General features: G+C 40.9%; 1 protein-coding gene across 10 annotated transcripts; it reads right to left on the bottom strand.

Annotated features, from left to right (window-relative positions):
- Positions 1-26: 26 nt before the first annotated feature.
- TMPO (thymopoietin) lies at positions 27-27,991 on the bottom strand. 10 transcript variants are annotated; one of them, XM_040594067.1, is made up of 11 exons: positions 27,891-27,991; positions 15,677-15,803; positions 13,901-14,059; positions 10,234-10,334; positions 5,321-5,440; positions 5,122-5,217; positions 4,457-4,567; positions 3,516-3,605; positions 3,346-3,438; positions 3,119-3,213; positions 27-1,901 (listed from the first exon to the last, which is right to left on the bottom strand). In XM_040594067.1, exons 2-11 carry the CDS (start codon positions 15,738-15,740, stop codon positions 1,610-1,612), a joined length of 1,221 nt encoding a protein of 406 aa, XP_040450001.1. In that variant the 5' UTR covers positions 15,741-15,803; positions 27,891-27,991; the 3' UTR covers positions 27-1,609. The 10 variants fall into 10 exon arrangements, with proteins under 10 accessions (XP_040450001.1, XP_040449995.1, XP_040449994.1 ...); XM_040594061.1 differs by lacking the exon at positions 27,891-27,991 and adding an exon at positions 25,337-25,738 and having other exon boundaries at positions 13,901-13,975; XM_040594060.1 differs by lacking the exon at positions 27,891-27,991 and adding an exon at positions 25,337-25,737.

Here is a 27,991-nt window from a genome sequence, read left to right as displayed (position 1 = left end):
ACACCGCCACTGATACATCAGTTGTCTTGCTTTTGCTGCTTTTCAGCAATGCATTTATTTTGATAAGGAAAATCCACACACTTTAAAATCATTTTTATTTTTCTGTATTTTGACACTAAAAGTGAATGTATTGTGTTACAATTTTCTATAGGATTGACACAAGTTTAGCTATTTGGATTACTCAAAAAAGCAGATTAAAAGGAAAAAAAACATTAATCTTAACAGAGAAAAAAACTATTGCTTTGCTACAAATTACCATGTTTGTCCCAAAGTTCACAGAAAGTAAAGCTTCCTCATAGCTATAGTCTATACAATAATTGTACCTAGAGTAAAAAGATGCTGAATATTAACTAATGTTCTCAGCTTTTTGTAAGTAGCACTTTAAGAATAAGTAGTATGATTTATTGCGATTTTGTACCAAGCAATAAGACTGAACATCTGTAGGCTGCAGGTTTAAGCACATCAAAGTGTATACATTCGCTTTAAAAAAATTGTTGCTTATCGCTCTTCACTGGTAGTAAAGTCAGCTGCCTGCTCAACTAAGTTACACAATAGTGTTTCAGCATGCTTCCACTGAGAAAAATATTCAACTGCATAAAAGTAGTATATCTCACCTTAGAAGATGAAACTGTAGCAGAAAATGCAGCAATGCCCTCTTCATACAAGAATAAAACTTCATATGGAATTTTCACACTTTGAGAATACTTCTCTACATGAATATTCAAAGATAATCACATAAAGCTGTGTTGGAAAGACCTCGTTTTAAAGAAAAAAAAGACGACAGCTAAAGTCAGAATTTAGACTACTTCAGATAACAACCTTGACCCAAAAAAGTATTTTAGTAGCAAATTATATTGATGCAATTTTTATTTTCCACGCATATTACTAATAAATAAGTTCCTGTAAGACATCTCTTGCCAATTAAGATTTGTATTCAGCTCCTACAACACTAAGCACTAAAATGAAGGGATACATGTAAACGATGTTACGCTTAAACAGAGTTACTAATGATACTAAGACTTTTACAGAAATGCAAACAGGTTTACAGTTACATTTACTAAAAAGTTACAGTAACCTACAGAAAAGGTTTGTCATTGTACTCTCCCTACATCCTAAGATACCCAATTCTGTTACACTGTTACTGAAAAAAATGCATACAAAGATGCATTTCCCTTTGTCACGTGTTAAAATCCTCCTCCACAATAATCTATAGAGACAAGTACAACTTCTTTTCTGTACAAAGGAAAAGCTTTAAAAACACAGCTTCACATTTTACTACATTTTTGCCCTTCTCAGCTTCCAAGTTCTTGCAAAAACAAATATACAGTTTCTCAAAAATGAATTTAAAGGATGTCCACATTAAAAAAATAAAGCCTACAAAAAGTTTGAAGATCTAAAAAAACGTTATTCCTATGGCAAAGTGATCTCCTACTAGTCCAAAGTCCACAAAGTTACTGATGTCCATTTAATATTACCTTTCTTCATTTATCCAATTTATCAGGTTCCAATCACATTATTTGTAAGAAGTCCTTGAGCCGATGAGAGGGCAGAAGAGTTCTCTACAATTAGAAACAGGAGATCAAATTGGGTGTGCCTTTCAGAAAGATACTCATTTGGCACCACCCCGAGAGACCATATTCAGGTATTCAGAGAAAGGATTTCCTTGATTAGTTTCCATAGACTGATAAACCAAAACCAAGAAGACTGAAATAACAACAAAAAGAAGAACTTTTATCCACAGGGGAATGGAGCGTTCTTTTTTTGTTGGTGGCTTCTCCGACTTGATGTCAGTTGAGGTACCATATTTTGCAGCATACTTAGAGAAACTTTCCTCCATTCTGAAGTCACTGTGCTCTATAGGTCGGCTAGCAGCTCCCTTGATTGGTCTGCGGCAGCTAGCACTGTTAGTAAAAAAAAAAAAAAAGTTGAAATATTGCATATTTGGAAGAGCAATCTAAGGTACACAGGAAAGCTTTAGTGTAAAGAACTACAAGTTCTTTCTACTGAATGTAGTCCCTGAAATATCCACCTCAAAACTCCAACATGTCTATCTTTACTAGTTGTAAAGTTAATCATTCAGTATTCAAACAATCATTTAACAAAAAAACACCTCAAGTGTCACTTCACCCTACCCACATAATCAATGGATCGTAACTGGCAATAGAACTCTACGGAAGTGTCTCTCTCTATTTTCATCTTTAATAACTTATGCAGCCCCACTGGGATTTCTAAACCTAAGATTGTTCCTGGCCATTAACATATCTACTGATGGCTAAGTCAATACACAGAGCCAGGAGGCAAAGTAGTAAGGGTTTGCCAAGTAAGTAGACATTGCCAAGTCCCTACATATGAAGAGTACACATGCATGATTTTTATTAAAAAAACTGGTATAGATTTGAAAAGACTGATAGACCTCAAAACAAGACAGAACAAAGCTGAGTGGTGAGCAGATACACCACAGTAGTAGTAACAGGTACCATATGTTTTCCTTAGGGTAAAATTTTATGCAATTGCAGTTTAAATTGAAGCTATAATTAACATGCTGGAAACACTAGAGTTAATCTCAACCTTTTCTCATATTCTTTAAACAGGACAAAGTTTTGTGAATCACTTAACTATCCAGAAGATTGTTTCAATTTTTGTTTAAATACCAAGTTGCAAAGGAAAAATGTAATAGCCCTTCCTAGCTGCCATCCTTATTCATGCTTAGAGTACTCTTTGACCACAACAGGATTGCTACTTAAAATTAAAAAAATAGGGTATCTGAAAATTCTTTCCTTAATTTAACAGCAAGCCTAAAGCAGATACATCTAGCCAAAAACTTAAATATTATGAGCCATTAGAGAAGCCCCTTCCATTTAACTTCCAGCATCCAGAAATTCAGTAATGATTCCTACTATATTACCACCCTGTTCTCCCATCCCCAATTTAAATAAAGAGGAGACTCTTTTGGTATCAATCCTATGTACCTAGAACAGAAGAGCTAGGCGGTCATCTCAACTGTCTTGGGCCAGAGTGCAAAAATTTTTCCTCAGAAATCTACCAATATAAATATATTCTTCAGCCTAAATAGGTTTCTCAGTTGTTGTAAACAAGCCCCCATAAACCTTAGAAATACCTAATTCCTGTAGGTGTTGATACTTCATAAGGGAACATTTCCTTAAGAATATCTCTTTCTACTCTTCCTTCTTCTGTATGAGTTCTCTCCAGCACCTAGGAAATGAAAAACAGTTATAGGCCTAACAGACCACAACACAACAATCTCCTGCACAGATTCTCAGTGACCACAACCACGTGCAATTTGTAAGAATGAGTAAGTCACCCAGTGACATTCAAGAAGCTTACTTCTTGGGTTTTAGAAGTTAGTTTAACCTTTCTTAGTGGCAGCTGTCTGGTCACTTTTGGTGTCTTAAAGCACTCCGTGCTCTCCGCAGTTTCCTTTAAGATAAACAATATGCTGCATAAATACACCTGCCAGCCAATGATGCAGATGATCAAAAGAACTTAACCATCACCTCCATCATGGCTGTGTTGAGTAGATCACAGGATTGGTTGTGGCCAACATGATTAAAAAAGCATCGACGTGGGCAATCTGTCTCTTCTTGCTGTAATAAACAATGCTGCGGTACAGTAATATACTAACTGAAAAAAACTTAAGCAGTTTAAAATAAACTAAGTCTACATTCCAGTCACATTATAAAAAAAAAATAAAGCAAGCTATTTCATAAGCCCCAGACCCACTAGTAGAACAGGCTTCACAAGTATTAATACAAGTTTTATCTAAAGTAACTACACAAAGAAATGAACTCCACTTAAATTCAGCCAAGTAATGTAAAATTCAACAATATTACAGTAATATATTAATACAATTACATTATACTTGCAAGTGCTTTAGTTTTCTAAGAGAGACTTAATTTGACAGCTTGAATAGGTTAACAGAAAAAGAATTATTTTCTTTCCTGGTAAAGGACTTTTTTCCTGGTAAAGATGCTTTTAAAATTCAGGTTTTGGTCTAAAGTAATCCTACTATTTGATAACCTAAATTAAGGAACATTGTGGTTTTTCAGGATAGGCTGATTTACAAGATCAAAGGTAGACAACCCAGTTCAGTTCTACATTTGAGTTATTCAAAGAATTTAAAAGAAAGAAAAAAAAATCTACATTTTGCTTAGAAAAACAGCAGCACAAGGAGAAATAACACACCAAAACGTATCTGGCTTAGGCAAAAAAGAAAACAGCAGGACTTCCACTCTCCCACCACCACTGCCAAATCTGAAAGGGGCAGATAAAATTAAGTTTATATTCTCTCCTCTATGCCATGTGACAACACTATTTTTACTAGTGCCACCTGGGCAATGACATCCTCCATCCCTTCTTACTAAGGGGTAAGCACATACACACAAGAATCTTGTTCACAGAGAGTAAGCAAGAGCAATCTAAGTTTTAATTTATTTACTTCAGCTGTCATCAAGGGTTTCTTTGGTGTTCTTCTGGGCATTTCTGAGAGTTCACTGATTGACAGTGTAGGAGCTGCATGCTTGAAATTTCCAGGCACCCTATTGACAACCTGCCGAGATTCAAAATTGTTCAAACTCAGAATCAGCCAAAATACAAAAAAATAAGGGGGTGGGGGGAAAGGTGGCAGAAGCAAACAACAAAACCTTTATGTGCATTGCATATATGCATGTTAGGAGTTAACTCAAGAAGGTTATCTAACAGATACTCTGAAATAAGCACAGCAAACACATTGCTTATCATTCCAAGTAGTTTCTTTTAAGCCATTTAGAAACATAAAAGCTATTTAGCTCACAAGAAAAGCCAACCTTAAAAGCAGATATTCTGCACGTACTTAAAAAAAATCTAAACTTTTAAAGCGGTTCTTTCAACCCTCCCCACAAACAGATATCAGATGGGACCCAGATGTCTACTCAGTCCCATCTCAAAGTGAACAGCATTAGGTACTTATACAGATAAAGAATATGTGATTTCAAAGACTACCAAATAGTCTTACTTTCCTTAAAAGTCTATCTGTTCACAACAGAATGATTCTGTCAGTAAAGGTATATTACAGAAGAATACCACTTGCATGATTTATTAAACATATTTACTAAGCATATTTACTAGGGTCTCGTTGCTTGCAGTCAATATAGTTTCAGCTATGGGAGTACTCTCTGATATTACAGCATCATCTACAGGCAACTGTGCTGTAGCATCCACCTGTTTGTTTAAAACAAACAAAAGAAAACAATTGAATAAAATAGCCACTGGGACCCTAACAGTGAGAAAAAAAGCTTGTCTATTATAATAAGCCTCTCATCACCCTTTTCCTTGGTGTTCTTCTTGACACTCTTGTAGACTCCCTAGAAAATGCCTGCAGAGGTCCACTTTTTGAAGATCCACTTGTCCAGACAGTCTCAGTAACTCCATCTTGAGAAAAGGTCTATTCAAGCATCAAACACATTATCAAATAAATGAAAGCCAGCTCTCAATATTGGATACCCACAACCAAAAGCCAGAATAGCATGCATACTCCAGAAGCAGTGTGTCCACAATCAAAAAAAAAAATAAAAATAGTGCATCCTAATATATTCAGTAATGAATAGCTAGCTAGATTATTAGTGTTGACCACAATACTTACATTAGAGCACGTTATTGTTCAAATACAGAATTGACTAAATAATGCCCAACAGTAAAAAGTGGTGATTCGTTCACTTCAGAGTGAGCTAACTAATGCTACAAGTAGTTACATCAAGTCATGGACAGCAGATATAATTTCCAGCCCATTACATTACCTGCCTACACACACAAAAAAAAATTAATCTATGAGCATAAGCAGAAAGCATCACCTTGGCCTCTACCCAGACAGGGGGCTATTCTCTCAAGCGGTGATGGGAATAGTTTAGGCAGAGCCACCTATATTTCAACAGAAACTAATCTCCAGCCACAGGGGACAGCAGGAAATATTTTATAATCTTAAGAATTTCACAGAGATGAAACTCACAATTTTCACGTAACAGTAAGTTTAGATGACCAAGCATGGCACAGATCTTTACAAATCTAAGTAGCAACATGAAATGCCAAACTTAAAGGCTGACCACTCCCTACGCCTTATTGCAAGTTTTATGCTCACAGAAAAAAATCCTCCTCAAAACTAACTTCAAACATAGACCAGGAGAGAAAGGGAGGTAGAGGCCTGGTTCTTCTAGATTATATTTAAGATTTTCCTTTTCACTTGGTTAAGTTTAAAAGTAAAAATTACTGCTTTGTTAATACTGAAAACTTCGCACATTAACACTTCATGCATTGATGCATTACCAAGTTTTTGGAGGTCATGCTCAGTGCCAATGAAGTTATACAGACTAGCGCAACTGTGTCAGTGACAGGTCTAACAGCAGAAATAACTTCACTGGGACAGTATTAGCCCTGAAACATGTTAAGAGAGTAGGCTGGAAAGTGGCGCGGGGCAGGGAGGGGGGGGCGGTGAGAAGTCTAACAATGCCCTTATCCACTCCCCACTTGTATCTTAAAGATACTCCCGTGAAACTAGAAGCTGAGCAGCTTCACAATTCTTAACATCAGTTCTGTATTACAGCCACTGACATATCCAGCAGAGGGAGCACAAGTGTTTTGCTTTACATCAAAGCCACTGAAATACTTTGAAAACCACATGATATGTATTTCTACACAGACTAAGACCAAACAGATTCAGATGTTTTGTATAGAATTGCAGATTTCAGCTTAAGTCTCCAATATTCATTTCAATTCAAACGGCATTCTAATGAAGGATCTCCCAACACCAGACACCAGCCTCCCTATTAAGAAAAGTTTAACCTGCAACCTTCCCACCTCACTCTCGTACACTTTCTCTTTGAGAGGGGTTTTTCTTCAGCTTAGAGAAAAACACAAATTTCAGAGTGGTTCCACTCAAACAAGCTGTAAGGCAATGCTCTCACCCTACTAATGGAGGGCTCCCCTGCCCCAGGCTGTTTGACTAGGAACTAGTTCTATTCTAATAAAAAGTTAGAAGTACTTCAATAACAGCCTCTCTCCTTAGTTCTTCAGATGTTTGTCAGTCATGTGTTTTAAGTACCAAGTTTCAAGTTTTTTCTTGCATGAAGTCTACAAAAAAAACCAACCCAGTCTACTGCATTAGACCCATCCAGACCTCAGCAGAGTATACTCAACAGACAAAATTAAAAAATAAAGTTGTCTACAGTTACAGTTATCCTCATTGTCAATTAAGCAGGCTCTGTCTGCTTATCCCAGATACCTGAACTAAAAAAGCCCTATTAGAATGTAATACTCATGTTTAGGTACACTAGCACTCTATATAAGCCAATAAAGGTACGACAGTGTGGGGTACCTAAGTACTAGTCTGCACGTGCTTTTAACTGTCACATTACCCACAAGCAGTGAAGCTATAGATTGAGTCTACCTCAGCTATCACCTACCAAATTTATTTGGTGTAGGCCACATGAAATTTGTATGCCTGCAGCTGCAACACTGCATGCTTTTATTTTTAAGAAGCCCAGCTATCCAGGTAGTCAAAAAACCGCAGGGAGGCACAGCAGAACATCACTACACAAAGTCTGACTTTATGTTGTTCAGCCTCTCTCTCTCTGTCCAGTGCCATTCACCATGGGGCCTTAGGCTCAGTTTTGAACTGTAACTGTATGTTCACCTACCTGAATGGAAGGGGACATTAAAATTAGGGTTGTTTTCCAACTTCTCCAGTTCTCCACTATTAGGAGGCGGTTAAACACAAACAGCAGAGCTCAAATTCATCTAGCCCTCCGCTGCTAACTGACTGGTAAGACGCATAAGCCTGCTCAACCTCCCCACCCAATTCCTTTTGTGCCAGCCTGCTTAAAGACTATTTGCATTCTCTCTTTAAGAAAACAGCAACGTCCATCCATGCGAAATAACAATCTTTTCAGTTGTGTACATCTGGACTAAGACTAGTGGTGCACAGGACCCAGAAATGACTAGCAAGTCTGCTCACACCACGATACCAACCAATTCAGTCCCACCACTCCTCAGAGCCACCACAGTCTTTGAGCCAACGCCACGCAGTGCACAACAATTGCATGTAATTTTGCAGAATGAGTACGGTCACTTGACACATTAGCTGCAAACTTAAGATTCCAATTTCACAGGAAGAAGAAAAGAAAAAATACATCTTCCCAATCTTACACTTTTATTCTCAGCAAAATATATGACTACACACATTTGCTGGCCAAAAACGCTGAGTTCTCCTTGGCTTCAAGCAGCTGTAAATTTTTGTTGGGAATGGGTGGGGTTGGTTTGGGGATTGGTTTGTTGGGTGGGGTTTTTTTTGTTGTTTTTTTGTTTGTGGTTTTGTTTTTGTTTTGTTGTTGGTTTTTTTTAAACACAGCAGTCAGGAGTTGAAAGGTTTAACAAGCTAGAGTTAGAATTCCTGAAGAATTTGGCATCATTTTGAAATCCGATAATTTTTTGATTAATCAGGCAATATTCCTTTGATTAACTACTGGTAATTAAAATATTTAAGTCACAAAATATTGCGTATGCACTGCAGATGTAAAAGACTGCAAGACAAAACACAGTAATGACCTAATGCTATTACAATTAAATTGGGATGATAAAAATATGAGTAAGCACTCATCACTTGAAAATGCCACAAAAATACATTGCTGTATCTCTTCCCTTTTATTCTGTAAATGGGTTCCTGAAGACTAGGAAGCTTTGCTTGTTGATAGCTGAATTAAATACCTCTGTTACACTGAGGCTGGCAGGGATTTCTGGGTGAATAGCAATTTAGAAAAAATTAATCCTTAAAATAGAAGAACCTCAAGCTTCAGATGCCCATTATAAAGACCATCATGAGCAAAAGTCACATGACTAGATTAAGGAGCATTTTGTGTGTTGAACTACATATGTATTTTGATTTGTAGAAGTGAAGTCCATTCAGCTTGTTCTCTGAAAATCCAAATATCAAGAAGCAGAACTAGTTACATATCTCCATAACTGTGCTGTATTGCCCAAACTCACATAGCAGCGTGTTACCTGCTCTACGCATAAAACATGCTTTTGCTATGCATGTGTCTTACATCCACACACATACAATCTCAGTCGGAAATACTGGCATTTACCATATATCAGTGAGTGGGGAAAGTCACTGAGCTGCTAACATACATCAAGCTACTAACAGGTCAGATTTTGAGTCACTGAACATTTTCTGTGCAAGTCCTTTATTGTAGCACACGACCACTGCTTACTGGTGAGACAAATAACACTGTAAAGATCCTAAGTCACCTAAGCTGGAGAACAGGGTATTTATTGACGCTGCCACATCACAAGGACAGATGAGCTACCAACTAACAAATCCAGTATTCAGCCCGCAGTTTGAAAGCCTGAGGTGCTTCAGAAAATCCCTCTTTCACCAAGACAACAGAACTAATACTATTTTAAGTAAAGGGTAAGTGGTACACACAGCAAAATTTAAACTTGCTATTTTCTTAGGAGAAGCTTTCCATCAAATTAACATCTACTCTAGTACAGCTGCTACAAGCATAGCTGAGGAAAAAAAATAATATAGATAACTAGTGCATGTGTGTATGCACATACACTTCTGTATATGACCATATTTTTATACATATATAGAAGTACATTACCTTCTGTATTACGTTTAAATGACTATGTTTAAGTGATTAAACATATGTATTTAAAATGCATACATGTATCTATAGCTATCAAACAAGACAGAAATATGTATGTATATGTATTTAAAACATTTCTAAAATAAACCAACCAAAAAAATAATAATCAAAACACCCAAAACTTTTTCAAACTTTTTTTTTTTTAAAAACTGCTTCTTTTATTAAATCAAGTTGTTTACAAACAACCAACCGGATGACATCAGCCCATCTGACTTAAAAACCTGTGAGGTTTCCAAAACCAAACATGTTAAGGCTGCCTATTACTTTTCTCTAAGAGATGCTACAGCAGCTGCCAAGTCAGACAAACAGCCTTTAGCAGACCATAACTTTGAAAGTTATCAGACAGGCTAAACACAGCAGCTATAGTTAATTCAAAAGATTTTCATGCTGTATTAGAATGGGCTTTCTGAAAGAACTTCTAAGAAACAGTACAGCCCACTTAGCTGAATGTGATTATGTTAAAAGTAGTAAGGTGTTTAGTGAGCATATCACCTGCAGTTAGTAGCTATTCCAGATGCCACTAAACTAAACATACCTGGTTGTGTTCAACAACTCTTCTTTGTTTGAGTGCTACTGGAGTCTTCGTCCTGGCTTTCAATGGTTCTCTCTTCTCAAGCCTCAGTTCAGTCTTTGGCTCTGTAACCAGTTTTAATATAACTAGTTTCTGTAATACTACTGGTTGTTATAACTAGTTTAAACCAATTGTATTTTAATAAAAATTCATTTTAAGAGGCAACATAACTCTGTTATTACTTACCATTTCCTTAAAAAGTTGTGAGACAGTTTCTTCACTGAATGTAGAAGAACAACTTTAAAAACTGTTTTAAAACACTGACCCAAGTATTTCAGTTTTGTCCTAAAAGTCCTACACTTCAGAAAAGCTTTGACCAATCCAACAGTTCCGTTTAGGAACTTGTATCAAGCTGCAATTACTTCAACCAAAGTACCATTATACTATTGATTGTAGTAAGGGTATTGAAGCTTTTCAACATTGTTTAGGCTGTTATGTTTTATCTCCTTTAAAATAGGTCCTCTTATATACAACTCCTTTTTGATGAAGAAGGGTGAGTGGCTAGCAATCATTTTACCAGTAAGAGGATGTATTATGGTCACCCCCTCTTCTAAAATTCTAATAGCATTATACCAACTTAGAGTACATTTATAGAAACCTGTTCGGTTTTGGGGGGCATTTGTTATTTATAGAAACATCTTCGGTTTTGGGGGGGTTTGTTGGTTTTGGGGGGTGGATGGGTATGTTTGACTTTTTGGTTTTTGGCAGGGGCAGAGTGTATGTTTATTCCCCCCCCCCCCCCCCCCCCCATCTTAACAGTACAGTAATTAGAAGAAGCACATGTAAGCGTAAGGAGATAGCTGTCAGTTGTGACTGGGCTCTTGACTGTCTTAAAAATAAATAAGAATTCTCTAACACCCCTTTTCCCCTTGACAGTGCAAGAGATTAAAGCTCAGAAACAAGTCCAAATATGCAAGGGAGAACCATCAAGTTCTTAGTTCTAGTTTAACCCTTTCTGTCCTATCTCCATGGATGTTCCTGTAAAAACAGAAAAGTAAACCACCCCCAAAACCAAACCACGCAAAATAAGCATCTTCTAACTTTCCATTCAAGACACTCTTTAAAGCCTACAGTTTTTACTTTCTGTAAGTTGTATGGTGTGGTTTAGGTTCCATTTCCCCCACCCCTATACTTTTTCAATATAAGTTTGATATCAAAACTGCAAAAACTGCACCCAATACTAATCTATCAACCAGCCTAAAGTAAGTCCGTAAGGAACAGAGCATAAAAGGGATTGAGTAATACACGATAGACATTAAGCAAAAAACTACAGAAGTTTAATACACAAACATTTATACACCTTCCTATAGTAAATAACTACTGTGAGCACCGTAAGACAAACCTGCACTGAAACATAAAAACGCAAAGAACACTAGAACACTTAATATGGAATTCTACCTATGAGATTTCCAGGCTCCAGTCTGGGCAAAGTGGACTAAAGAGAACAGTTTAGTAGCAAAGAGTTTCTTTTTCCAGAACAAGCACCTGGATCGCTGTACTAGCACTGCATGATCAATGTGGGACATGAAGGGTTTGAGACAATAACAGATTTGATTGGAATGTGCTAGTTTGAATTTATAGCTGTTATTGCTGTTTAGCTGTTAAGGGGCAGGTTTCTGTGCTTATCATGGGGCTTGCTTGCCTTACTGTGTATTAGTCTAGTGCTTGTTAGTGGCTGCTGCTTGCTTTCGCTGCTTGCTGTATTATCATCTTACTGTGCTGTGCCCGGGAACATTCTGATAACAGCAATGGTGATGTGCTGGGGCTGCCAAGTGGCCAGGGCATCGCTGCTGTTCCTGTGCTGCTGTACTGGACAGGCTGGAACTCCAGTGTGTACTCAAGTCAAAGGGACTATGACCTGTGGATGAGTTCACGTGGGAGTAGGACACCCCAAAGCCCCTGCAGCCGTGACTAAGTCCATGCCTGAGCAGGTATATCTCAGAGTGTCTGTGGCCATGGTTATGGCTGTGCTGCAGCAGGTATGCCTCTGAAGGAATTTTGGCCCAAGGACAAGTCCATATTGGAGAAGGTACACCTCAAAGCATCTGTGGCTGTGGATGAGTCAGTGCTGCAGTAGGTACACCCTGAAGCATCAGTGGCTGTGCGTAAGGTCATGCTGGAGCACCTCAAACTGTGTGGCCATGGATAAGCCCATGACAGAGCAGGTATAGCCCTGAAGGGATTGTGGCCAAGGATAAGGCCACGCTGGAGCTGATTTACTTCTGAAATGACTATGGCTGTGGGTAAGGCCACATTGGAGCAGGTCTACGGTGATGGCCCATGGATAAGGCCATGTTGGAACAGGTGCACCTTGAAGTGACTACGGCTGTGGAGGAGTCTGTGCTGCAGGAGGTATACCCCCGCAGAGACTGTGGCTCATAGCTGAGGCTCCACTTGGATTTATCCACAGACTGCAACCTGCTCCAAGCCAAAGCAGGGGCAAGGGGAAGAGTTCATTGCAATGTTAAACCCTACGGGGTAGTCCGAGGGGTCCAGGGGTGGAGCCTGTAATGGATATACCTTTAAATTGTCGTAACCCATGATTTGAGTTTCATGTTATAGGAATGACTGTAGCAGCAACCACCTGAACCACTAGAGGACAAGCCTTACAAGAAGCAGTGCAAGTGCAACAGTGATCTGATTTGAGCTGGCTTTGATGCCCCATAACCCCATACAACCTCTACTCTCCTGAGTGACCGCCATAAGAGATCACATTTATGGAATAAATGAACTCAATGGACATTTTATAGACATTTTTATAGGGGTGGTGCATAGACTAGGGGAATGATGTTTGTGTATTGTATCAAAGGATGGGAAGGGTGATAGTGGTTAATGAGGTTGTATTGAAAAATGTGTGGCATGACATAAATGGTATGGAATAAGGGGTGGATACTGTCCTGATTTCAGCTGGGATAGAGTTAATTTTCTTCTTAGTAGTTAGTACAGTGCTCCGTTTTGGCTCTGATGTGAGAACAATGTTGATAGGACACTGATGTTTCTAGTATAAACATCACCCAGCTACAACCAAGTCAGGATTTTTCAGTTTCTCAGGCCCTGCTAGCCAGAGGGCTGGAGAGGCACAGGAAATTGGGAGGGGACACAGCCAGGACAGGTGACCCAAGATAGCCAAAGAGGTATTCCATACCATATGACATCATGCTAATTATATAAACTGGGGGAAGAAGAAGGAAGGGGGGTACATTTGGTATCATGACATTTGTCTTCCTGAGTAACGGTTACGTGTGATGGAGCCATGCTTTCCTAGGAATGGCCAAACACCTGCCTGCCCATGGGAATAGTGAATGAATTCCTTGCTTTGCTTGAATGTACGGCTCCTGCTTTACCTATTAAATTGTTCTTATCTCATCCCTTGACTTTACATTCTTTTCCGATCCTCCTTCTCATCCCGGGTTGGGTGTGTGTGTGTGTGTGTGTGGAGTGAGCAAGCAGCTGGCTGCATGGTGCTTGGCTGCTGGCCGGGGTTAAACCATGACAATGACTCACATGGTCTACAGCAGTATCTCAAAGCCTAACCTAAAAGCAAGATCATGCCCTCTTTAGATATTTCTTCTGCAACCATTACTGATACATGGTTTGAATAGTTGACATGCAAGTTCCACTTAAGTCTTACCTTCTTCGTTGTCACTGTACTGGTCAGAATCATTACTTCCATTCTGTCTGGTGTTCTCAGGAGCCGAAGAAATCTCTGGGAAAGGCACGGGTGCCTTTAGTTCTGGACCTTGCTCCATCAGTTTCAACAGCTTTTTCTCATAAAGTTTCCTAGTAGTAGCTATAACAAGGAGGGATATATGCTAAAGACATAGTTTTCATCTTTCCTGACATGATTGCTAGAACTTGGCTGTTATATATTCCTTGGGAATCTCTAAACTTGTGGGTTGTTTTTTTATTTTTAATTAGTCTGTATGGTCTAAAGCATATACCTCTAGGTATATAATTCTCTACAGCTTCTAACTTTTTGGTTTAAGAGAATTCTTAAAATAAACTTAGACCTGTTACCACACTGAAAATTACAAGCATTTATCTACAGAAAGGGAACTTGCTTCTTTAGATGTTCCGTTTCATATGCTGCAAAACACGAGTTGTTACGCCTTCACAAAAAATTTAGTGAGGTTGATATTGCAAGGGCAACAGTTTCCATGCAGATCCCACTGTTAAGCCTCTTACTCCCTTCACCTTGGGATTAACATCCCTTCCCTCTTAGTTTAACCTTTGCCCTGTTGGCAAGTTCAGTCCAATAAGCATCAGAGGCAGTGCAAGAAAGCAGCAACTACAAAACTTCCTGTTCGCTGCATCTGGCCGTCAGGTTGGCTCACTTGATCAAAGACAGCTGTTAAAAGCTCAAAGGCATCAAGTCTAGCACACACTTCCATGTCAGGACTGTGTTGGCAAAAACATGTAGAGGTGACTGAGCTGTTATCTGCAAAGAAGTCTAACCTCAGAAGATTTCAGGTAAGAGGAAGCCACTCTTAAAAAAAAGAAGTGGCAGACTCAAAAGAAACAGAATCCAATCCCTCTGAGGCTTTTACTTAGACAAAATTTGAACATCTTTCCAGTGGACTGCATAGGTACTTGAATTTTTCAGGAGACTTGAGCAGTATCCAAGAGGAATAGGTTGAATGGGAAGGCATACAGAAACAGCTAACAGAAGAGACTATGCATAAGACTGAATATACACAGGACTCCAGGCTCCATCATTGACACTTCCATCCACACAGGATTTCAAAAGCGTTCCACAGAAGGCTCAGCACACTAAGGCAACCATCTTTTTTTGAAGAGTTGTGAAATGGAAGTCCCCTGCCATTAGGACAGTGCACAATCTGAAACGCTTTGATCCCGCTTCACAGGTGAGTGCCCAAGCCAGGAGATTAAGCTGGGTTCAGGACTTCTCCTGACATAAGTTAACATGCAAGATAGAACACTACACTCAAGGAGCCAGAAAAAAAAAAAAAAAAAAGCAAAGGAAAACATTACTGCACAATGCAGTCAGTAGGGAATGCTCTAGGGAAGGGGAAGTTCCATGCTCTCATTCTGCTCTCAATGCTATTAGGTTATTATGTAAGATGTATTTCCTATGTAAGCAGGCCCCAGATCTCAACCCTAGTATCAGAAGACATACTTACCCCAGCACTAATTACGCAGTTTCAGAACAGAAGTTGGAACATCTCCAGCTGGCCAAGTACACCAGAGGAACAAACAGTGGACTTGCCTACACTGCAATCCTTCAAGCCTTCTCAATATAACTACTTCAATGAAAACAAAGCGGGAAGTAGGACTGTAATAGTATTGGTACTAAACTTCGTATCAGAGAAGCTTAAGAGTGCTCAGAACTGAGGTTTAGTGAAAAATTTTTTGAACAGGTAAGTATTTGCTAGTTCAGTTGACCTACCTACAATTGGGCCAGGATTTAGTCCATACTTCACAAGTTGCTCTTGAAGATCTTCATTACTCATCTCTGTTACATCTAGGTCATCCTTCTCCTCTGGCCTGGGTTTGTCAGTTTTCTTTGTGGCTTTCTGTTAAGTGTGGGAGGGAGAAACAGCATTTTCAGTTAATAAAACATCTTTTTCTTCTAAGGGAACAGGAAGATAGCAGAATCCTAAAAATACAAACCCACAAAAAGTAATTATACTCCCCCTCTACACCATTAAAGCCTACGTGAAACCATTCAAACATTTACACCTACTAAACAAACATGCACGGTTCTCCTACTTATATAAGGAAATACCCATTACAAGCCTCCTATAAAGCGAAAAAAAAACCAAACAAAACCTACTCATTCTAATCCTGTTTTTTAATATGAAATTCAAGTATATAACAGGATAGGACTTCTTTCCTATGACTGGAGAAGCAAGTTTCTAGCAGTTTCACCATCACTACACTAGGTTACAAATATTTATGTTCCATTGGGATTTCTTCTCATTACTCTCCTACCTAGTAGGTCAACACTTCTTCCTCTAATGATAAAAGAAAGTTCTTCAGTATCTACACGCTCTCAAGTAAATTCTCAAAATCCCCATTCCACTTACAGAGATTATCAGGGTAAGATTACCCAATGTTACCGAGTGAGTGCAAGAAAGGCAAAACCATAAACAATCTCCAATTTTCAAAATCCTGCCTGTCTGCTTAGGCCTCTGCTACTGTAGCTCTAACGAATCCCAAACCCAACTCTGGCAACACTACTTGAACAGTTGGCAACACACCACCACCACATACAGATGGTTATCAAAATAATCTGCCAAGATGCTACTCCTAAATTAGCAGTTTCCACTATATCCTAACAGAGTGATCATAACATTTGTTCAGCTTGGGAAGCCTCTGTTACTACAATAGGCATTTCAAGCTCCAAGATCTGCAAGGGAGTGAGGAGCTAAGACAGTAAAAAAATATGCTTAGGATCTGCTTGCTCTCAACTAAGAGAGATACTGATAATGCTTTGAAATAAGTTGTATTTGTATCTCTAAGTTGTAGAATATAAACAGATACAACTTCTAAACTTAACATTTTGTTCAACTTCGCTGCCCAGAAGACCTATCTGGGTTTTCTGGTACTTATCCAAGACTAAAATTCCAAATACAAATGTTGTAACACTCAGTCACAATTAACAGTTTTCTTCTTGCTGTATTTAAGTAAGGTATCACTAAAAAACTGTAAGATGACTGACATGAGTCAAAAGTATCTAGCTAGCCATTAATGCCAATTCAATATTGGTTTGCATGCAAGCTTGGTCTGGCCTCAAGTCTCTCAATATTTTAAAGCTGAACAAGGACTGTTTGAGGATTTCCCAAAAGTAACTGACCCCCTAATTATATCAGATTTTCCTCTAACTCCTGGATTGTGAAAATCCCAGCATGATGACTTAAAATCAGCTGCTAAAAAGCAACAGAATTGCAAGAGCTCATGCTATTTCTTAATTCTAATAAACAGACTCCAAGCAGTCTGAGGAAAGAACAGGGTCACTCAAGTGGCAGATTTGACTAATGACAGATAACTCTACCAATCATTCCATTCCTTTATCACATAAAAATCTAATTAGTTTTTGAAGCAATTGAGCCTACTTCTGTAGTGCACAAAAAACAACCAGCCTACAGCTATAGGAGACATGTTTACTTTCAAATGCATTGGTCATAACACTGTTTCAAGTATCATGTTAACAAGAATTTCATATTTAGGGATTTTTTTTTTTCTTGAACGACTGAACTATCCAACCAGTGGAAGGAAGTTCTAAAACACATGCTGTGTTTTCTTGTTGGGATCTGTACTGACAGCTCTGGCGTTTGCACACATCAGCAAGCAGATTAATTAAGATGCTACTTCCATATTTCAGAAGAAAACAACTACCCTGGTACAGGAAATCAGCATTCCAATGGCACTTTCAAGAAACTGGAAACCTAATTTAACATGTCTCTATCTTGGCATCACTTTCAAACCATAGAAGAGACTATAACAATATACACTGGAAGAACTACATCATATTCTACTAGACGTGTTACAGAAATCTTAGCCACAAGAAATCTAACTGCAACTAATGAGTAATACAGTCCTCTAACACAAGTAAACTCAAATCTCGTAATATCTTTATGGAGCTTTTTTCCTTCCATGTACCATTTAACTTTTTCCTACAGGATTACCGCACACTGAGACCATCAGAATAGTCAGCTTCAGAGCAGAAGAGGGGCAGGGAGGGGATGAAAAATTGAAGATAATGTGTTCTTCAGTAATATGGCCAGATGCATTTATTACCCTGTGTTCTGTGAGGTCTTCAACTCCTACTTTTTAATAGCTATTGTCCTTAAAGCAGAAGCAAAATGACTTCACTTGTACAAGTAGAAAGCTGTCATTTAACGACTCACTGGTCCAATAAGATCAGTCCCTAGAAGCACCAGGCAGAATAGAAGAATTTCTCTCATCCTTTGGCTGTGGTATGACAGCATTAAACTCAGCAATGACATTACCTGTAATTACTACTGCTGTGCATCATCACAGCTTATCCATAGGACTACCCCCGAGACAGATCAAAAGAGCTAGCTTTAAAATTATCATTTCAAATTAAAACAAAACAAAAAACCCAAACAAAAACCCACCCACATTTTCCTGGTCTGGTGACCATAAGTGAAGTTTAAGTTGTCTTACTGTGGTACAGAGGTAAAGTGTTTAAAATGAAATTGCAGCAAACACTAGGATTTACTGAAGTAAGGTGGTGCAGCTGACCACTTTGCACATAATGTAAATATTCCTGCAACATTATACCCAGACCAGTAAAACATTACCTGAAGTTTTTCTAATTTCATCCAGTGCTAGCAGCATTAAAAAAAATTTCTAGTCGTTGCCATTTTCTAAAACACAGAAGATGGAAGAAGATCTGCATACTTCACTTAACAGATTTGTTCACACCAAAGAGATGGCAATTTGGTAGTGGTATCTGTCAGGCTCAGCTTCAGAGTAACTAGGACCCAACCCTTCTAAAAAGTACTGAAGTTAATTATAAGCATGGGGCTCCCACACAGCATTCTCAGTTCCAGGGCCACAGGAAAACACTAGCATAGAAGTTGTTCACCATCTCAGTGTCACCTCTTGATAGCAAAAAGCTTTCACCTTCTCTCACTAATGAGAGGAACAGAAAATGCAAGCGATGAGAAGCTATCCCTTACATTATCTTTGGCATTCCCGATGAATAGAAATCCAACAGACATAGACCAGTTTATCAGAAAAACTTTATGGGTACCTCTACTAGTTCTAGCACTACCCTGCCAAAGACAAATCCAAGTAACATCTTGAAGAAGCCATTAAATAATATAACAGACAACTATGGGACATCATCAAAAGAAGCATTTTCAAATCCCAAATTAAATGGCACCTACATTAGGATACTGAAGGACTTTAATCCTAAACAGGTGCAGCTTCATCACCAGAAGCAGAACGGCTCAGGGCTTCTTTACTATTTCTCTGAATGAGGTTAAGACAGGCTTTTGTACAGTGTCCTCTCTGGTAACAAACAACTGTATTTCTCTCAGGGGAGGGAAAGATAAGGAACTGCACATGCCAAGTCTCAACAATAGACTTATACTGTGAAATACAGAGGTCTCCATTCCCCTTGTACTTTTTATTCTACCACACACAAACACTTCCTGCAGTAGGATATTATTTTTTTTTAAACCAAGTCCTACTGAAATTTTTAACCTGAAATGCCTGGAGATAGTATTTACCAAGAGCTACAAGGACAGACAAAAAACAATGGAAAGGAAATTATGCATCAGTAATTCAGAGATACTGATAACACACAAGTTTTAGAATTCTCTACATGTTAACCTTAGTTAGTAAGTGCCAGACTTAGAATTTCCAAGCCTATGTATGGTAACAGTCCAAAATTGTAAGAGTAGGGACTACTCAACCCTTCCATGCCCCTTGTCTCCTCAGACACGAAATTCCATGTTGCCCAGTGAAGGAAATGTACTCACTCTGAAAGAAGATGAATGCTGCATAGTAAAGAGTTGCTTCCAGAGAATCTAAGTGAAAGAGTGAAAACTGAAAACAAAAAACAAATCAAGAAACCAAACTAACAGATGGTATCATGGCTCACAGTCAACTGAATGCTGATCTGAAGATGTGGCTTGTTTATGTGTCCCTGCTGAACAACTGACATGCACTGCTAGACAAAAATTACTTCAACAGGATTATATTATTTGAATAACCGCTGTTACACCAGCACTCTAACAAGCAGATTTCCCTGGCTGGTAAGTCTAGAACTGCAGAAAGTCTGAAGGTGTAGAACAACATGGCAGGACTTCTCACTGCAGTGGGAATTACTCACCTCACCCCTACTGCTCACAGCTCAGACTCAGATGAGTGCCATTTAAAAGGCCACAAAGTTGTTAATCTATATTCTAGGTCACATATGTACAGCACATAATAATTAAGAGATGCAGCCACACAGGGAACATTGAATAGACTCTCTTCCTTCACCAGGTAGCATATATACTTTACATTCTCTCACCCACGCAAGCATGCACTTTCACCTTCCACGTTCCTTAGTCTTCGTGAACTTCCTTTTACACTAGAGAAGGGGGTTGAAACCATACAGTTACCTCTGCTACAGATATCATCATTACCACACCATTCTGACCACAGAGAGCTGAAGCTAGCTCTTGGCTTGCTTGATTTTTTTTGTTGTTGTTTTTGGAGTTTTTTTTGCTGTTGATTAAAACAAAAAACACATCTTTACCTGATAGGCCTCTTCTATAACCTTTCAAACAGGCTCCTCAGGCCCAGATGCCCTCCTCATACCTTCATTAACAAAAGTAAGGAGGAGACATCTAACTGATCTTTTTCAATTCATGACTTTAAAAGTCAAAAATATCAAGAGTGTTTCAGAAGAGATTCTTCCAGGACATTAAATGCACCAATAAGCCAAGCCATAAAAACCTACACATTCTAAGCTCTGCACAGCCCTTATTCGGCAACAGTGTCAAGATGGTATTTTTGGTATGTGCTTTAAAACAATAATCCTAAAGAGGCAAAAACACCATTTCATTGTTATTTCTCCTTTGAGCTATCTGTCCTGACATTCAGCCTATAACTAACCAGGACCAGGAGCATTCAGATGCAGATGGATCCCTCCCCGCAGCAAAAAGGTGTCTTGCATACCAACCACTGTCCCGACATACCACTATGCTAAACAGGCTTAGAAAAAAACAAAAGTTGCTCAAAAATATTACTGGAGCTGGAGAAGCTGACTCCTCCAAACAATATTGTCAGATTGAGGCCCAAACAAGCATGATTAAGTATTTCCTCTCCTGGTAAGAGTCGATGGGCAAAGTGAGCCTTCTGCGTGCACCCCACCCCACAAAAAAAAAGTATCTAAAGAAGTGCCCGTATTTAAAATTACACTTTTAAATATATCACAATAAAGACCTTTCAAAAAAAAATTGGCTAACATTTAATTTTACTTTTAGTGAATTTAACGTATTTGACAGCCTTTGAAGTCACCTTCTACAAACCGGACTGCATTTTACACAATTGGAGGGGGGTTGCTGCACTGCATTACAAAGTGTGAAAATGCTGAGTTTCACCGAGGGGAAGTAAGATCTTACTAGAGTAAGAGTCCAATTCATAACTCTGGGTGCCAGGAAAAAAAAAAATGCTAACTGCCTAGAGTTTGTTTTCAGGCCTTGAAACCATCATGCTTTGGGACAGCAATGCAGTCAAAATAAAACCCCGTAAGTTCTGATCTGCTCATACATACATGTTAATCATCTGTATCAGAATAAAAACCCCTATCAAAATAAACCCACATGAATATAAAAGAAACAGAAACAGCATCAGCATCACTATGTATGCATGACACTTGTCTCACAATATCTGAACTTCACATCACTAGCATATTAAGATTTTTATTTGTTCTGAGAAAGGTATAGGTCAGATGTAGTATTGATAAAGCTGTGCTGGAAAAGTGATGGATTTAGAAGACTTAATTTGTGGTAGACCTAAAACTGGTGTATCATCTCATTGCTGCATAGCTTTTATCAACACAAAACGTGCACCTAAATGCATTAGCAAATGTCCAGAATTTAGAAAACAAGAACACTAAAGTGACAGCGTAGACAGTTTAAAATAACAAATTACTACAGCGACATCAAAACATTGTCAATATCAAGAGACCTGGTTTAGCTTTACCATCTTTGAATAAGCCCTGTTGCGGTCATTGGAGAGTACTCCTCTGAACTTGTCTCTCACACCCATTTTAAGGTAAACAGCCCTCGCCCCGCCTTCAGCACCCGTAAGCCTGCGGGCGGATCGAGGTAGGTAGAGGTTCAAGCAGCAGCAACCGCCGCTTCCCCCTCACACCGAGGCCCGCGGCGCCCCGCGCGCCCCCTGGCGGCCACTCCGGCCGGCAGCCCCGCCCCTCACCCGGGCACCGGCGGGCTCGGGGAGGGGGTGTATGGCGCTTGGCACTTACAGCGCAGTGCGAGCGGACCCAGAGCGGGGGGGGAGGGCGCTCAGCGACAGGCAAATCCCTCCAGTGCCTGACAAGACAGGCCCACCCTTATTCAGGCCAATATAGTAACCCGATTGCAATATTTTTTTCACACTAAAAGCGATATAAACAATATATTTCGTACATCTTTGAGAGTCTATGCCCATCAAGTAAGGACAGACTGCTTTCCGACTGTGATTCCAACCTTTCAGACAACTTGAGCAACAGAAAGGGATTGTAAACTGAAGTCGTTTGGGCTTCTGCAGGCAGACACAAAGTTAAGCACTTGCAACCCCTTCGTTGGTATTACCACTGAGTAAGCACAAACTTAAGAGACTGCACCTCTCACTTGCGTCGCTCTTTATTCAAAAGTACCCATTTCTGTGCTTGAAGAATTATTCTGGCCCTCTCCGACGTCTCTCCCTCTACACATTCATTCATTTCATCCCGACAGGGAGAGCAACTCCTCACTACCAGACCAGTTTGCTTGGTTGGTTTTTTGATTGTTGGTTTGTGGGTTGTTTTTTGGTTTTTTAAAGGATTGTAGATTATTAAGCTATATCCAAAGCAGTATCAAAAAATAAAGAACAGCAGAAAGCACAGTGGGACAGAACCTTCCAAAACGCAAACCTATGTTAAGTGCTCTTTCAAGTGTTTTTGCAAGTTAATACTAGCCTTGACTGAGTCACCTGAAGAGACTTTTGCAATTTTCAAGTTAAGCAGTATTCAAATTTTTAGTGATACAGGAAACACTGAATAGTACAGCCCAAAGTTTTTAATCCCACAGAAGATACCTTTGTCATACAGTCAAGTATTTTGGGGCTCTAGAAACACTGCATAGCTGAATCCCTGTAAGTTTGAAACAGTTGGTTTCCCATCCCCCCCTCAACGTACACAAACCAATACTACAACTTCCAAGACATGCAATATACATAAAAATTGAACTAATAAAGCATTGCAATTCTGTTACTCAGGTATCAACCTAATAACAGAAAAGGGCCATGTTATTATACCAGTACATTTTAGAGTACTTTTATTTCTTTATGCACCCAGTGCAAATTGCTTCCTGGTCCTTTTAAATATACACTTAAAAGCAATACCTAAGATAAAATAACAAAGTTACACAGAGAAGTAAGACAGAGAGGTTGCTGAATCCACCTTTGTTTCCAGAGCCTACAAGGTGACTTAGAAGAAATAAGTGATTCCTTTATTATATTCCTCCTTTCTGTTTAGCCTTGCAGTCCCAGCTTCTTCCCTTTTGCCCCTTACTTCTCATTTCTTCTCTTTCATAGGTCTGAGTGCTTTCCCTCCTGTCCTTCCCTTAATCTTACAATTTCCCTTTGTTTCCATACCAGAATCCCACTCTGCTGGACGTAAACTTCCTCTCCCTTCCAACCGTTTTGGGGCAAGAAGCACACAACAGACCCAAATTCAAGCAACTGTCACTAGACTATCTGCTGAAGTTTTGGAAGTTATGAGGATACAGTGCTCTAACATTAGCACACAAAATTAGCAGAAATAGCACAGAGCCTTCCAGACAATGTTAACGAAGTGTAGGAGTACCACCCATTCTGCAAACAAAGTCACCCATAACTGTTTATGCTTAAGCACTGCAGAAGGGAAAAGAAAAATCAGGTCTACAAACTTCAGCAGTTATGTGACTTTCCTTCTCCTTCAAGTGTGAAACGTCAGATTCAAGCTTGTCCTATTCTACTCAAAAGCACCTCACGAATGCTACAGGCAGACCATTACCTGTAAGTCAAAGAAGTATACAATTCACTGTAAGGTTTGTCCAGTTAATGACAGTTAAGTGTTTGAAGCAGACAGATGTTAAAAAGAGGTAAATAATTTGGTCAGAAATCTCTTCCTCTTTCAGTCACATTTTTCAGTTTCTTAATTCAAGAACCATTTGTTGGGGTTTTTTAAAAGGTTTAAAGTATGAAAGACCTTCAAAGGAGTCCCTTTCTCTGTAACCTTTTTACAAATTAGCTTTGAAAGACAGTATTTGAGATACTACATGTATTTAATTGTATCACATACATTACAACTCCAGTAGTTGGCAATCGTTATTCAAGCCTTTTATGTGAAAACAGACAGCTCTGAATTACAATCATGTTAGAATTACGAATTAAGATTGCTTTCTCAATATATGCAAATTTACAGACTACTTATTAAAAAAATAAAAGGGAAATCACATTTTCCGCAAAGGGAAAAATTACAAATGGCACCAACTCCCCTCCTCTTTCCTTACATGATAGAAGGAAGTTTAAGCAGCAGCGGCACTTTGTATGAAAAAATACGCTTACACGTGGAAGAGAGACAGCTACATTAAGCAGACTCTCTTCACACTAAACAGTCCGCTTCATTAGACAAAATAATCAAGCTGTTCCCTCACAGCTTCATCCTTTCAGCTGGAGATATTTACAGAGAGCACCGCTGCTTCAGTACAACCGAGACAGCTGACGGGAGTCGTCTTTCTTAAGTAACCTGCAGCCTCGTGCAGAGTTTCTCCTGCTTTATTCCTCCAACACCCAAGTATTTCACTTACGAGACCGCCCGCCAAATGGCAGTAAAGGCTTTCCAGTTTACGGGGGGAGGGGGGGGGGGGGCGCGGGGGTGTTGTGTCGCGCTCCACGCGCGACCGAACCGCCCGCCCCCGGCTTGGAGGAGCGCCCCGCCGCCCCGACACCGCCGCCACCGAGAAGCGCACACGAGGGGGCGACCCGGCGGCTGCCCCGGTCCCGACCCCGCGCGTCCCGGTTCGCCTCCCGGTGCCGTGCGGACGCCTGGCAGCGCGCCCCGGCCCTGCCGCCCCAGCCGGTAGGGACCGTCCCCGCCAGGCACGGTCGCGCCCTCAGCCAAGCCGGGCCGCGCCTCAAGTAAGGCGAGGGGGAGCCGCAGGCGGGAGGACGAGCGAGGAGCCGCAGCGCCTCACGCCGGCCCCCGAGCCGCGGGCGGCAGGTGGGGGCGGACAGACCCGTTCGGGCGGGAAAGCGGGCCCGAAGCCGCCGGGAAGCCGAAAGAGCGCGGGCGGGGGCCGGGATCCCGGCGCGCCAGCGGGGTGGCGGTACTCACCCGCCCGACGGCAGCGCCGCGGTTCCTGGCGCCGAGAGGCGTGAGCTCCCGCTCCTCGTCGCTGGAGAAATCGGGCTGCGCGGCGGCGGGCGGGTTGCGGGCGGTAAGGTGCTGCAGGTAGAGCTGCACATACACGTCCTTGCGCTGCTCGCCGCCCGGCAGGCTCACATTGTTAGCGATCAGCTCGCTCTTCAGCTTCTCCTTGGTCAGCACCGACGGATCCGCCAAGAACTCGGACATCGCCGCCGCCCTCCCAGGAGAGGCACCAACAAAGCGCGGGGAGAAGGGGCGGGGGGGGGGAGGGAGGAGAACTCGCCTGCCCCGCGCTAAGGACCCAGCTCCACCGCGGGCGGGAGCGCACACCGAGCGCTTCTCCCAGCCAGCAACAAACCGCGCCCCGATTGGCAGAGGGGAGAACAAAGCGGCCCTACCATTGGTTGTCGGGCAGAAAAGGGGAGAGGCGCGCGGGACGCACCAGCGTTAGTGCTTTGCGCGAGGGATAGTAACGCAGTTTAAATTCGGCTCAGGCGGGAGAGGCGAAGGGGGTGGTGCTCGCGCGGGGCGGGGCGGGGGCCGGCGCAGGGCGGGTGGGAGCACGGAGGGGGTTCTCCCTCAGCTTCAGGCGGCGGCTGCTACCAGCGCTTGAGGTGGGCGCCTCACAACAGCGCAGCTCCTTTTAACGCTGCCGCGGGCTCTCCCCGGGGTCTCGCCCTTTCCAGCGACAGGCCGTTCTTCCCCGACGGGACAAAGGGGTGGGAGCGCCCCGCTGGGCTGGCGGTCCAGGCCCGGCCTCGCGCCTTTCGTGAGGAGCAGGGGAGGCGGTGAAGGAGATCCCTGTAAGCTGCAGTGATCCCTGTGACCTGCGGTGACATCTGCTACCGGCTCTGCCCCCGCCGCGGCTCCTGGGGCACCGGCTTCCCCGGCGCAATCCGCCCGCCCAGCTCGCCGCTGCCCTGCGGCTTTGTGCAGCGGCAGCCCCGCCGGCACCCGGGGCAGCTGTCAGCCGGGGGAGCGGAACCTGCCGCCGTCGCTCGCCAAGTGCTTAACCTCACGCAGTACGTTAGCTACCAGGCCTCAGGAGAAATCCGGCTAACCGGCAGCGAACCTGTTAACATAACTATTCTTTTGAAAACTCACGTGAAGGTGCTGAGGGTTATTTTAGGGAAGGTAGTTTCGAGGCACATCAGGGACTTGCACTGATGCTTCCAACTGAGGAATTGGCATGGTGAAACAAAGTAATTAATACAACGGAGAAGCTTAGCTCAGGGAACTTTATTTACCTTGTAGTGCAACTAGTGATACGAGGTAGCCATCATCTGCAGTTCATTGTAATTTATTTCTGAAAGTATTCGGTTCTTGGTGTTGTATATATTTAACATGTTCAGTTTGTTAGACAATGAGGATGAAAGATGGGTAGAAATTTCTTCCATTGATAGCATACACATACAAAGCCAATATTCATATACCAATGTGGATTGACCACTATCACTTACTTTTAAGCCTGAATAAAACAAATTAGATTTTTTTTTTTTTTTTTCTCAGCATACCTTACCCAAAGTTTTTCCTGGAATATGGTATCACATGACAAGTGTTTCAGAAATGATTAAAAGAAAATTTAATTCCTCTCCCAATTTGATAGTAACAATTTAAATTATAGATAGTATGTTTCACCTTGAAAAGCCTCTAGATGCCTTGTAAAATTTTTCCCTCACTTTTAAGAATTTACACCTTATTCAGCTATGAAACCATTTGCAGACTGATACAGCATAGTTCAGAAAGGCAGCAGCAGAGAGATTCTTCAGCTATCATACTGAACTAAAAAAGGAACAACCTCAATTGATATCAAGTTTAAAATGTTTTAAAGCAGGGAATGTTTAAAATGTTTAAAGGGGGGAACTGGGCCTGGGAAATTTTAACCAAAGTTAACAGTGGAAATACGATCTAAAAAATTGGTACAGACATCATCTAATATCCCCACAGACAATAGTAGTACTATAGGCCTGAAGCTTGTTTTCTGACAACACTTCTTACAGGAGTGACATTTGCAACTCATGGTACTTGTTGCATTAAACGGGGTGGAGTAATTTGGCGGAAAATAAACCCCCTTGCCTTCTAACTCTCCTCACCGAGGTGGGAGGTTAGACATGGCTAGGTTTAAATTCTGAGTGATATCCAATTTACCATTATCAGTCCAGTTGCGTTTAATATGTATATTAAAATACCATGGTTCTGGATACACTAATAGCAGTCTGTACCGCCAGTCCAGTCGTGCTCGTGAACTAGCATGACCACACTCTAGGGTTCGGTCACGTTCAATGAGAAACTGCAACAACTCTACTTAAACAGTGCAGTTTTATTTGTGCAACAGATGTACAGGTTTTTGGATTGCCAGTGATAGTGACTGTCTGCAAGAAAGCACGTGCGGATAAAATGTTATTAAGTATAAAACACACAGAAAAGTTACAAACAATACAGCCTGGCTATAAATGTCAAAGGGTAACTCTCTAATGGGTCTTTCTAAGTTTCCCAAAGAAATGCTTAGTTTAAGTCTCACCCAAGGCGTCCCAAGGAGGGGAGAAGAAAGGCTCAACCCATCAGCCAATCCCAGGAGTCAGTCTCAGTGGTGTCTTCCCCCCTTCTCCCCTCATTCAATCA

This window comes from Falco naumanni, chromosome 5 (assembly GCF_017639655.2).
Source record: "Falco naumanni isolate bFalNau1 chromosome 5, bFalNau1.pat, whole genome shotgun sequence".
Taxonomy (NCBI): Eukaryota; Metazoa; Chordata; class Aves; order Falconiformes; family Falconidae; genus Falco; species Falco naumanni.
Note: the sequence above shows the minus strand (reverse complement) of the source record. Positions and strands in the feature narration are given on the sequence as shown.